The sequence below is a fragment of the Lipophrys pholis genome (assembly GCF_963383615.2).
Source record: "Lipophrys pholis genome assembly, chromosome: 4".
NCBI lineage: Eukaryota > Metazoa > Chordata > Actinopteri > Blenniiformes > Blenniidae > Lipophrys > Lipophrys pholis.
In genome coordinates, this window is record NC_137637.1 from 8,464,288 (window position 1) to 8,477,716 (window position 13,429).

Here is a 13,429-nt window from a genome sequence, read left to right on the forward strand (position 1 = left end):
AAAGCTAGTGTGTTACCGCATATGTAAATGTTAACCCATGTGCTAATGTAAGTGCGTTATGCCAGATGGTTGTGACTGTCTTTTGACTGTGATCAGACATGGACTCTCAAGCAAGGTGTGACATTAGAGCCAGTTTAGAGCATGTACACCTCACTTCCTGTTACCAGCAGGTAATTGGGAAATGGTCGTCATTGTGGCATAGCTGTGATGAGGGCCGCTCTCTGATGCAATGTGTGAACTTTGATGCCGATCAGACCACGTTCAGGCGATTCACTTCCTGTTTCATGGCGTGACTGGCCATTGCCATGCCTACAAAAAGCGATACGAGTAAAAATAATCAGCCAATATGGTTGTGATGAGGGCCAGAAACTGATGCAAAATGTCAAGTTTGACACTGATCAAGTGATGTTAAGGCCTTTTACAATTCACTTCCTGTTTTTACACTGTGCTTACTGTTCTGTGGTGAAACATCCAATTTTGGCCACACCCTTTAAAATTTTGGTGCCATTTTGATATGCTTTGCTCACCAATCTGTATTCTATCACCACACCAAATTTCAGGTCATTTGGAATTATGCCGAGGACTAGTTCTGGCTAGTCCAAAATCTGCGAAAATACAGTATATATTTCAAAATTGTAGACTTCCTGTATGTGTCCATCCATTTTTCTCCCACCTATCCCTTTCAGGGTGGCGGGGGTGGCAGTCTGAGCACTGTCACTCAGAACACATTGCACCGATTAAGAACCTTTCCTGCGGATGGTGAGCCCACAGGAAGGTGGCACCCAGCGTGGGGCATGAACCCACTACCTTGAGATTGTGAGTCTCATGCGCTATCAACCGAGCTAGGCAGGGACCAGTATGTGTGTGAGAGACTTTTTTTGTGCATCTTGGGGTGTTACATATGTGTGCCAATTTTCGTAGCTCTCAGTGAAAGGGGATTCTGGGGCTACCTTTTTCTAATTTTGCTGGTGGAGCCATTGAGCCATTTCGCAAGTCACATGTGTAACTCCCTCAAATTATAAAGTTTACAAATTTTTCCATTTGAAAATCACCATCATATAGTGAAATCACTATACAGACACAAGTAGCTAGTAGTCCACAAAAACCATGAACAATGGGTGTTGGGAAAGATTAACACTGCTTGCACTTACAACAGACCTTTGTGTAGAACATTTAAAGTCAGCTTTTAACTTAACTGTTGAAATATGTCTTTTAAAACGAGCTAAGAAAATGTTAGTGGCCAAGATAAAAGCTTTTGAGTTTAGTCTCTTACAAAATACTTCGGTGAAGTCTTGGAACAAACAGAAATGTAGAATGTGTGTATATAAATGTTTCCATGAGGATCTGAATGAAAGCCTTTTAAAATTAATGCTGAATGGCAGTCAGGGAAGGGGAAGAGAAAAGTGGGAAAAGAGCAAAAACACTTAAAATACCTTTCTGATGTGAGAGTCTTCACCATCAAGGTAACCATCAATGCCCAAGCTGCAGAGCCAAGCGGTGCTATCAAAAGGCAGAGGAGGGATGGAAGGAGGAAAGGTAGGGGAAGGCTCCAGAGGGTAATACGACTTTGGGAGTGGAGGCCTGGCGGGGACACTTTCCTAGATCATTGTAAAGGGAGGAAGGAGTAAGGAAGAAGCAGAGAAAGAAGAGGCATAAAAGAGAAGGCTGCACATCAAGTGAAGAGACAATAAGCCAAGTGCAGACTAGAAGGGACTCTTGACTGGGATAGATGTGTTGTTGAAATTAAGACATGAAAATTCATGGGTGTTATGAAATAATTTAGACTGATAGCTTTTTATGAAGTCTTAATTTTATAAATGTCTGAATATTATTCCCTAATGAAACATAAATTATCAAATTGACTGGGATATAGAAAGAGAAAACTTAATTGTGCCTCATCAAGTTGGGCTTTGAACCGATTACATTGCATCATTAGGTTCAGCAAGTCCAGAGACATTAGTGAAACATGCAGATTGTTTCTCTTTCATTGGCTCGATGTAAATCAGTCCAAGAAAAAATACACTTTAAAGTTACACAACTAATTAAACCAAGAAACTAGTGTTGGGTGATAATACGGTAATAAGTATTAGTTTTATTACCGTCATTAATTAAAAAAAAAAAAGAAAAAAAGACTGCTGCGCATATCAGCCTATAAGGGCAAAGATAATGTCTTTAATGTCTAAATAATAAGTGTTTGTCCAGCACTTATGTATGTGTGGTTGAGTTTTCATTTAGTACTATTAATAAATATGTTTCTCTTAACTGTTGTTTTGGGAGAAAACAGTGAATTAACGTTTTGAATGTGATGTCATCACGTGAAGCTCACAAGCGAAAGTGAAACTGACAACAAGACAAGCTACACACCGAGCTAGTTGGTCTGAAAAATGACCTGAGATGCCCAGAACGAGATGCCTGGATGGAAGTAATTTTCCAAAACAGCCATTCCAGGTTTAATAAAATTAGAAATGAGGTTCACATGTCAGTTATGAGGGAATCCCTGACAGCTACACTTAATCATCAGTTAACACGACACCATATATGTTGCTAACGCCTGAGTGGAAACTTAAATAATGCTGCTGCACTCAGAGACTCGATTCAGGACTGACAGAATACATTTTAACAAATGCAGTTCAGGACCAAAGACAAGAAAAGTGAACTGCACAAAAAGCTGATATGGGATTATCAGAGCAGGGTCTCATAATGGTGACAAAACATCTTTTTTTTTTATTGACCTACAGATAAATAGCTGGAAAGCCAGAGTTTCATTAATGGAGTAGTGTTTCTCCTACATGCAATTACATACATGTACACGTGCTGACATGACATGACTGATTTACCAAATAGTTTTTCCATCTGAGCTCAATAGAAACTACTGTTATATTATTTGGCTCTATGGAGGCTTCATATCCAGGTCAATTCACACACTTGTGAATAAACATAAAGAGAGGAGACGCTCCATCTCTCTTCATAAACTAGTTATATTATTTATTTGTGTGATGGATACTTCATAAAATAACATAGAAATACACTATTTGTATTATTCAGTGAAACATTTCACCTTAAAACATGATGACTTACATTGTTATAATGACAGAATTATGTTTGAATGAGGAAATGGTCTGAAGCTAAAGTGATTTTTAATTAGTGAAGGTAATTCTGTATACCCCTCCCAACTCTACAAGAAATGTTAATAAAAAATATTTTTTTCTAAGAGACAAAAAGGTCCAGGAACTGTCATAACCTATAAAGGTTAGAGGTGGGTCTGCATGAACACTTTCCCTGAACGAGTACTCTGTGAATCAGGCGGGATCCTGGTCACTAGATCAGGATCAAATTCTCCTTGATTCTTGGGGTAAGTAAGAGGTCTAGATTCTGTTCCAGCCTGAGGGCTTGGCAGATGATTCCACTGACTATCTGGGCTAAGACCTCTGAAACTAGAAATAGAGGGTATAAAAAGATCTGGGCTATAGTGTAAGCAGTGCAGAGCATCAGTCCAGTAAAAGTCCTGAAATTCAAGGACGTTGGATTCAGATAGAGAAAGTCGTCTGCTGTTGGACTGTCTTCTGAGGCCACTTGACAGATGGAGATCTGGATACACATCTTTACGAAGGCCAATTCGAACATCTTTGCTGCATTTGTCTTCAGATAACCAACGGGTGTGTTGAATGTCACCATGGGTCTGGACCAAGTAGGGTTTCACATTATTGTATTTGGAGCTCTGGCCTGCATGAAGGAAAGTGATATTTTCACTCTCTTCAGCTATATTTAGGGTCATAGGTTGGTTGGAATTGGAAATAATTCTACAGCTCACGTTTTGGTCTTTTTCCTCAACCACAGTGTTCAATATCTTCACGGACTCCCTATAGTTCTGAAAACTGTCTGTGGACTGAGAAAATGTTTGTTCAAGTAGTTTACAATCAGAATGGTTTATGTGTTCTCGATAGTTCACTGGTTCAGGTTCTCTGTAACTTCTGGGTCTACACCAAGGATTAGAGTCATCGATGAAAGTATGCAGGAGGCATGATGTAGGACGAGGTTTAGAGCACACTTTAATACACACTTCAGGACTTGGACTAAATTCAGTGCCAGAATTTGGACTGGGGATAGCCCCTGGCCGGGAGTGTCCGGTGCTTACCTCCGGTCCAAACTGTTTGGTGGGGGAGGCCTGGCAGCCTGGCATTGAGGAAAAGGGACTGAGTGGACTGGTTAGGCTTAAAGAACTCAGGGGACTGGCTGAACTATTAGTGCTAAAGGAGCCTGATGCACCGCTGGTCACTGTTCAGGAGAAACACACATAAGTGTAGTCACAAATGAGTCAAAAATTCATGCTAGACATACAAGCATTCAATGTTATTCACTAAATGCCGTGTGTTACCTCTGTGCTTGGCAGTGTCAGTGCCTCTGGAAGAGTTATTTTTGTGCAGTCCCTCCAACACATCCTGGACCCTCCAAAACTCCTTTTGAATATGTCGACGGACAAGTTCGCTCTAAACAAAAAAGAAAAATGCAGGACAAATCCAGTAAAATGAAAACTTAAAGGGTAACAAACATCTAATAAAATCTCATGCAAAGTGTTTCTGATACATTTCTGATACATTTGTACAGCCACGCATTCAATCCACCATTAAAAGCCTCAAATTGAATAAAGGTAGAATTCTCCAACCTATCACAACCAAAAATTCCAATTTACTTTTGTATTCATGGTAAAAAAAAACAACAAAAAAAACCTTAACCATTTGCATGAAAAAACAGAAACACATTTACACTTCTTGACTTCAAACCTCCTGAAGGAGTGATATCTCCTGTAAATCATTTACACAACACTTTACTCGTTTTCTGTTGAGGTAGTCTGAATGCCAAACAGATCCAAGCAGGATATTCAGGCCTTCAAAAGGAACCCTGACTCAGGATTTTTAAGGTGTCTCACGAGGTTAAGTAAGATTTCAAGAGAAGGAAACCATTTTCAAAGGCCAAATTAATCTAAAAGGTCTTTTTTTTATTACATTTTTTAATAAATTTTTGATCTTCGTCTCAACTTTTGAGTTAAGCTTTGGAGCTTCTTTCCCTTCATACACAGATGTTTTACTATTGCATTTCAGAAATATTCTGCTTCTGTCCTGTAGTCTGTGCTCTTTCTTACTCCCTACTCAAATCAGGCTCTCAGTCCATCCCTACAATCTGTCTATCCCCTAACCACAGCTGGAGCAGCGGAAAGTCTGAGTCTCTGAGTCTGGTTCTACAGAACGTCTCCACCTCTACTGCAGGATTATTTTACTGTGAAAAAGAGTTTTTCCTTTGCATCATCTCTGATGCTTGCTCCTGTGGTATTGTTGGGTTTTTAAAAGCAAAAGTGCTTTATGGTGATTGTGTTGTATTTGGTGCTGTATAAATAAAATTGAATTCATTTCAGTTGAGTAGTTTCTGTCATGACCCAGACTTTATCAAACTCATTTTTAAATTATGAGTTGTGATTGTAAGTAGAAAGAAACAGGGTGATGAAAGCGTGAACTTTACCTGTCCTCCTGTATTAAGCTGCTCCCACAGATCTCCATGGATAGCGTTTGCCTCGTCCTCTAAAGCTTCAAATTCCATACGAGTGGTTGTTAAAGCCTGAAATGGGTTCAAACAATAAAATCCTACTCAGTTAATATTTGAAAGCTTTACTGAATTTCTTTCTTTTTTCAACGGATGCTAACCATCCTGTGCGCTTTTTAGAGCGAGGGGGCTCTGGTTATAGGATTACACAATTAGTTGTGACTGTATCAAGGAATACTTTGATTAGAGCTGCTGTACCAAGTCATTGAATGAGCAAGTTGAAAGGGTTGAAGCACCCTGTGGTTCCCTTGTGCATGGATTGATGCCAAATGAGGACCCTGCTGACACATTAAATTAGTTGTTAGGCCTGCAAATGTGTGCACTTGTCTATGTGTCATGCGATGACTGCTGTCATTGACCTGACTTAAGTATTTAAATTTTTGGAATTTTGAATTTTATTTCGGCCATCTTCACAAAAAAGAAAACAATACAAAACAAATAACACTCAATTGTGAATTTCTTTAGCCGAAAGATTGTAGGTTGAAGCAAAGCTTATGTATACCTACCCCATCACAAAAAACAAGGTTCTCTAGATAATGTAACATAATTTCACATACAAATAATAATTTAATCTTTTTACAATATACATTCAATATATATTTTGCACAAGTTTCATATACACAGTTTATACATTCAAATCGAAAGTAAAACCCAACTGAAATGAAACTGTATTTAGAAACCAAAAAGACAAGCTGAAATTAAAGCTGCAAGCAGCCTTGGTCAGGACCTCACACTCTGGCCTGTCGTGGTCGGCCCAATCATGACCCTGTTCGCAGCAGGTGGGACTCTGCCTGATTGTTGTAACTGTCTTATGGCTGTGATCAAATGTGGACTCTCATGCAACATGTAAAGTTTCAGCCAGATCTGAGCATGTACACCCCACTTCCTGTTTTCAGCAGAAGCAATTCTGCTCAAAACATGACTTTTGAGCAGAAGCATCTCCTCTGCCATTTACTAGTGTTTTGAAGCTGATACGATGTTCGCCCTCAGAGGAGATAGTGTTTGTGCGAGACTCAATTTAAATTTGGGGTGAAAATCTTATTTTGTAAGGCAAATTGAAAGGCAAATTGTTGACTTCTTGTTGGATGTAGGTCAGGGGGGGTCCATGTGTGATTTTTAGGTCTTGATGAGATGAGAAAGTGGTTTTTGGTTTGATCTCTCTACAACATTTCTACGGGCCGTGACGTTTTTTTGTATTTGAATGAGAAGAGGCAGGCGGTGAGATTCGGTGCTTTGAAGCTGATACAACATTCACCCTCAGAGCTCTATATGATTCATTGGTCATTGGTCATTTTAGTGATTCTTGGTGGCACTCGAGAGCGTATCTTGGCACTTTGGGGGTTGTTTTTTTATTTTCTTATGGTTTGCACCAGTTCTGATGAGCATGTGAAATTTGGTGATTTTTGGAGAATGTTTAGGGGGTCAAATGTGGGTCTAATGTCATGTCAGGAAAGGAAACAAACACAATCAAAAGGAGGAAGAAGCTCTATAAATGGCCCCCGGCTAGCTCAGTTGGTAGAGCATGAGACTCTCAATCTCAAGGTAGTGGGTTCATGTCCCACACCGGGCACCACCTCCCCCTGGGCTCACCACCTGCAGGAAAGGTTCTTAATCGGTGCAATGTGACAGTGCTCAGACTACCACCTCCACAACCCAGAAACAGAGAAGATGGATGGATGAACTCCATAAATACAATAGGGTTCTTACTTCAAGGCAAGCCCTCCTTAGGAAGGCTTCCCTTCCAGGCTTGGTCCCTAATAAATGCCAGCTATCTGATGTTCTCTGTGCTCCACAACCAGGTGAGAAGACAAATTAATGAATAAATATTTTGGTGATGAATTTAAAGCAATATTAGACATTCAGTATTGGACAAAAAACATCAAACTGGAGATTTGGTGTCTAATTGCACTCAAAATTAATCTGTAATATCACTGTCTATGTTACCCACGCACAGTGATGACAGTGTCATCCAGTAAATTTATTTGAAAGTAAAACAGTCTGCAAATACAGAAGAAGCACAGCATGTCATAAGTATTGGCTCACTCGTCTATGATCTTGACTGTCTTGCATCTTTGACTGTTCTTACTTCCTTGTTTTCCAGGATAACAGCTAGTTTCTCATACTACAAAGCCAATACTGACTCCTATTGGCGAAAATAAGTAACGCCATAGAAATACCTTTAAAAAAAAGCACTAAGGCCTTTAAAATCATTTAATAACCCCCCCCCCCCCCCAAAAAAAAAAAAAAAAACAGTGCGGGACCAAGGTAATCGGAGGAACTAATAATTGTGGACCATCCAGAGTGCCACAACTACAATTGTAATAGATTATGAGTGAAAAGTCCAAAGTGAAAAAAAATCCTTAACATGTGATGAATGGCCATATCTACACTTGAATAATCCCCTTAGGGAACTTCCTTCTCTACATTTTACCCCATGCTATTCTTAGTTAACCTTAACTATACATGCTAGGAGTGGTGGGCTGACACACTGCGAAGGGGCATGCTCAGGGACCACAGTGGTTACCTGCTAGCAGTGGGTTTCAAACCAGCAAACTTCCAAACCCAAGTCCACTTCTCTAACCTCTAGGCCACCACTGCCCCCTCTCTTCAAATGGCATGGTAATTCATTCATGTCTCCAGATTACATAGACAGGAAATATGTGAACTGACTTACACTGGAGGCTTGGGAGAGTTCACCCCTGATGTTGATTAGCTGGCTCTGATGGGCTTCCTTCTTTAACTGCAGCTTTTCAATGATCAAAGGCTGGTTTTGGTAGTACTCCATCTCCTGATGAGTGACCACTAGTGCTTCCTCCAGGTTGTCCTGAGAAACGTAAACATGTCAGAAAAAGAAGAGTGCAAATATGCTATTTTAGCAAAAAAAGAATTTCAGCTCCTTGCTGGATCCCAAAATATTATGAAGGTGTAGAAGTTACTGAAACAAAATTAGCCAATCATGTTCAGGCTGCATGAACGTGTACTATGTTTTTCTTTTTCCACCACATACGTGGCCACGGCTTCATCCAGCAGTTTATGTTAGCAGTTCATTAGGGTGAAAGTCATTTTTCTCAGATTTTTTCTTTCCTGGCTTCTGTCTTGATGTTTCCAGGTTTAGCGTAATGTTGACATAATGAAGTGAATTAGGATCTGTTCAACACAATCTAGAGCAATAACACTTTTTCTGATTAAATATATTGAGATGCAGAGCATGAATGACAAGTGTATGGATACATAATTCATATAGTTCAGTCAGTCTTTTACAATATTCACATTCCAAATATTGATATTCTGATGACAATCTATTTGTAACGTGGACATGTATATGATGAATAACTACAAATATGAATGCGCAATATATGAATCTTAAAATAAGTCGAACTCTGTAGAATGTCTGTATGTGTCACTTTCTGATCAGGCGAGAAGACCTTTATATGCTTCCTTCACCATAGCAGATGACTAAACTGCATAATACCTTAATAACGTCATAGTTTTCCATTAGCAGCATACATTTGTTAGGCTGAAAAAACAAACCTGATACCTTATCCATTCTCAGCCTGTGTACTACAGCCTCGTGGTCTCTCAGAACATGGTTCTGCTCACAGAGCCGACCCAATAGTTTCTGCATCACACAGGAGATCGTGAGGTTACCGCATTTGTTTTATAGACATAGAAAAGACAAATCAAACAAACAAAAACAGTTTGGCCATGTATGTTTCCCATGCTTTCAGGCATAGGGCCAAATGTGAGTGGATAGACAGCACAACACTACACAAATATGAAATTGTAAAATAAGTCCACAGAAGATGCTCTGCTTCAGACTCTGTGATGACCCATCAGTTTAGACCACATACTGTATAACTGGTAGAAATAATCTTCCAGTGTAGATTAAAATCCACCAACACTAAAGAAAAGAAACATTTGGCCATCACTGTATACAAGCAGTAAAAATTCCGTAATAATTCATTCGTAAGCAAGAAAGTAATAAAATATCCTACGCTGGTTTCGATCTCGTTGAGTTTCAATGTTGGATGTAGTTCTCTATGATAGACATCATGGAAAGGAGGCACCTGTGAGAAAAGAGAAAAAAAAGTGGACAAATCAATCAATAATCCATTTAAATATGAATTTGGCAAAAACAAATGGCGAGATGATGTGCCACAAAGTGACAGCTTAGTAAAAAAAACAAGAAGAGACATGGAAGAGATTCATAAAAGACCACAATCTGAAGGTGGATAACAGTGAGAAGCATTGTTCTTCAGAATGCGTCTCACCACAATATGAAGTCTGCTAAGAATTGTGACTTTCATCTCAGAATTGTGACTCAGAGGATATGAGAGGACACACATACTCCGTCATACTCCGTGAACGGAAGCTGTTTGATGTTGATTGATAAAGATGAAATACATTGAGAAATTGAGTGTGCACACGATGGAAAGAGTGAATACATGTTTCACTACGAGAATTGAGATGTGAAGAAGCTGCAGAATGAATTGAAGCCCTCTGCATGAGGCCACTTTAGAAAGTGGGCTGCAAACCCTCAGTTTTATTAGGATGAGCTTAGGTCAAGTTTTATTGTAGATGTTTCTCTGAGATAGGACATTACATGGGACTGGAGGTGTAGGAAAATACATTCATATGCAGAAGATGCCCACTCTAAAATCATTGACGGATGATTTTATGATGCAGGTGAATATTTTCACACCTTTTGATAGCATAGATTTAGTGATAATTGTGATATTAATGGTGGCAAAGCATGCTATAGGACGTTTTGTGTGAGTCGACTTCATATGATGTGTGTGGTCTTGTGGTCTATGTTGGGATGTTTGTGTGTTATTAGTGTTTCATGGTTTTGTGTTTTTTTTTTTATTATGTCTGTTATTCTTGGTGGTCTGTTTTACTCTCTGCTGAGTTCAGGAGCGTTTCTCCAACTGTGTTCTCCCCCTCGAGTGCAAATTGATGGCTGGTGCTTCTGTGAGTGTGTTTGGAGAAGCTGAGAGAGGTCTGATCAACCCCCCCTTCTCCTCTTCGTGTGCGTGTGTGTCGCACGGCGCCCTGTTTACTTTATTCCCCGGGGTCTGCCTGAAATTAAGGCTTTTTCTTTCTCTTTTTCTTTCTCTTTTTTCTTCCTTTTCTTTCTTTGTGTCCTGTATTTGCCATGGCCCCGACGTTAGATCGTACGGGACGCTGTAATATTTGTCATGAGCCCAACATTAAAACACGCAGGACTAGTTAGTTACTTGAGACACATATTTAGATGTTTTCTTGGGGACGTTTTGTTAAAACCAATGAACTTCTCGAGATAAGAGGAGGCTTTCTGTAATCCTACAAGCCCCAAGAGATTATTCTTTTGTGATTAAATAAAATATCAATGAGCTTTCGTGGTGAGTTTTTAGCCTCCAGTGGACAAAAAGTCCTGTTTAATGCACGATGAGCACAATGAAAGACTAGAGTAATAAACATAGGTTCACATAAAGGAATATTGGATGAGTGTGGTCTCCATAGTGAATGGGTTTTTGTGTTTTGTACTGCTGCTAGATTGGTGTTGTTCTGGACAGTTGGTGCGTGTGTGCATTTGTGCGTGTGCGTGATTTGCGGAGCGAGAAGGAGACGTTTTGACTTTGACTTCTGGGACAATACATAAGGTCCTATTTTTGTGAGGCGGAGCTACAGGGACAGCCCACATTGCTCGCCAATAGGGCCCACTCCCTCCCCTTTCCACACCCCGCTCCTTCCCTTTTCACACCCCGCTCCTGCCCTTTTCACACCCCGCTCCTTCCCTTTTCACGGCCAGTCCTCCACGCTCCGTTCCACTCCATTTTAGTTGCTTTGAAGGGATATAGATTGAAAGTGTTTTGATTTGCATATGCTGCTGTGTTATGACATATAGTATGCTGATAAGATATTGAACTTTTGTCTGTTTTGCCTGGTTTTTCTCCAATCATGTCATGAGTGAGCCCTTGGCTGCGCTCCAACCCCTGTGGCGACCTCAGGGGTCAACTGGTCAATCCGTCTCAGTGGTGGAGGTGCTGGCTTCAACGGCAACACAGCTGCACTCGATCTGATTCAAACAGGCGAGTGAGATTTTGCCTGAAAACTCTTTGCACAATGCATTTGCATATTATACACACATGTTGATGTTTATCCATGATTGATATTGGGTTACATATATTTAGTTTATTATTGAAATTGGGGGATAATAGAACATATCCATTTGTTTATAATCAACATTATCTGCATTGAGCAATTTCAGGTGAAAACTTGGCAACGGATTGACCATTGTGTTTATTCAACTATCAGCGCATACCTATGTGAGTTCATTATTGTTTATAAATTACAGTTATGATTCTTTTCTTTTGAACATTGGTTCATGGGGATTTTTTTGCAGTATTAGAATCCACTTTTAGGATTATTTTGTGATCATCGCTTGATGTTAATTCGGCAATCCCGTGTGACCCTTTGAGTTTATATAGCATTTGATTTCTTATAAGGGAGTTTCTATATATAGTTTGGTTAAGTTTTGTGTATGTGTTATTGCATATGGGGTTTCAGTACTGCAATTTTGCTGCAAGTTATTGAGTGTTTTAATTCTTCTGGAAGTTGACAAAGTAATCCTGTTTTTTTATTTTCCATCATAACAACTGATACCCTTAATTAAGGCATATAATAGTGATACAAATAGACGAATAACTAAATGTATCCAATACAAAATAAGCGGTAAATAAGACTTAGACGTTTCCATTGATATTATATAAGGGGAATAGCAGGAACGTCCACAATGTCTGGCGTGGATACTAAAAACCCAAAACTCATTACTCCTGTTGATGTAGTGGAAAAGAAATATCCAATAATCAAAGGAATATGTCTAAGAAATGGCATAAACGCTGGCCAGACATCAAACAACCATGGCCAGTAGAGGGCACCCTAAACCCAGATGTAATTCAAACAATGGGATACTGGTGACCTTGTAGAAAGCAGATCAGAAAAAAGGGGAAAAGGGCCAAAGACGTAAAGAGAAACGACACATTGAACTTGGCATTCTCCAGTTGTTTGACAATGAGGGACAGACACGTATGAGAATCGCAACTGAAAAGAAGAAGAAGATTGAAGAAGAAATGAAAAACTGTGACATGGCAACAGCAAAACTCATGAAAGAAATCAATGAAGCTTTCTGTCACATGGATCCAGTGAAGGCTCCCCACTGTATGTCAAAGAAGTGAAGCTCAAGGACATTTATCCTCAGCTTCCGGTCATTAATCAAGAGGGACGGTATGTCATCACAGATGACAGCGATTGCATTATAGAAACGGGACAAGCAGAAACAATAGTGAGGATGATCCCAAGTACGAAGAGTAAAACAAAGACAGTTCATCTAGGGTCCAAAGGTGGACTGAAGTTCAAGACTAAAGGCTCTGGAAGATATGACGACTGGAGGGACTCGGAAGGGATCATGGGTGGTTGTGATCCTGCAATCAGATGTATACTGGCGAAAGCAAAGAAGAAAGGAGGCAGAACCTCTAAGAAAGAGAATCCAGAGGTTGCCAGCTCCACTGACAGTGAGATGGGAGATGGTGAAGAAGACTCGGACGATGAAGCTCCCAGATCTTCAAAAGAATTCTCATCAATGACATCCAGCTCCAGAATGGAAGAAAACAAACCACAAACCTTATAAGATGCCAGAAGGAGTTTAAATCAATCTATGTCAAGGGTTGAAGAAGAACGTGAGGCATTGGAGAGTCATCTGGAAGGGTTGATGCTACAACAAGAAGAACTATGGAAGAAAGAATCACGAAAGACAGACAACAGATATGCATTACGTTAAAAAAGAACGGAGACA

At 39.8% G+C, this 13,429-nt stretch overlaps 1 protein-coding gene across 4 annotated transcripts in view; it reads right to left on the bottom strand.

Moving 5' to 3' along the window:
* The window catches only part of plekha6 (pleckstrin homology domain containing, family A member 6), a 177,984-nt gene that overhangs the window by 15,376 nt on the left and 149,179 nt on the right, over positions 1–13,429 (bottom strand). For 3 of the 4 annotated variants that reach the window (XM_080462391.1, XM_080462393.1, XM_080462392.1), the window contains 7 exons: positions 9,591–9,662; positions 9,134–9,214; positions 8,270–8,419; positions 5,515–5,610; positions 4,376–4,487; positions 4,136–4,275; positions 1,434–1,598 (listed from right to left, as the gene is read on the bottom strand). In XM_080462391.1, coding sequence (XP_080318517.1) covers positions 1,434–1,598; positions 4,136–4,275; positions 4,376–4,487; positions 5,515–5,610; positions 8,270–8,419; positions 9,134–9,214; positions 9,591–9,662 — 816 coding nt within the window. The remainder of the gene's footprint in view (positions 1–1,433; positions 1,599–4,135; positions 4,276–4,375; positions 4,488–5,514; positions 5,611–8,269; positions 8,420–9,133; positions 9,215–9,590; positions 9,663–13,429) is intronic. The other variant, XM_080462394.1, reaches the window with a different exon arrangement.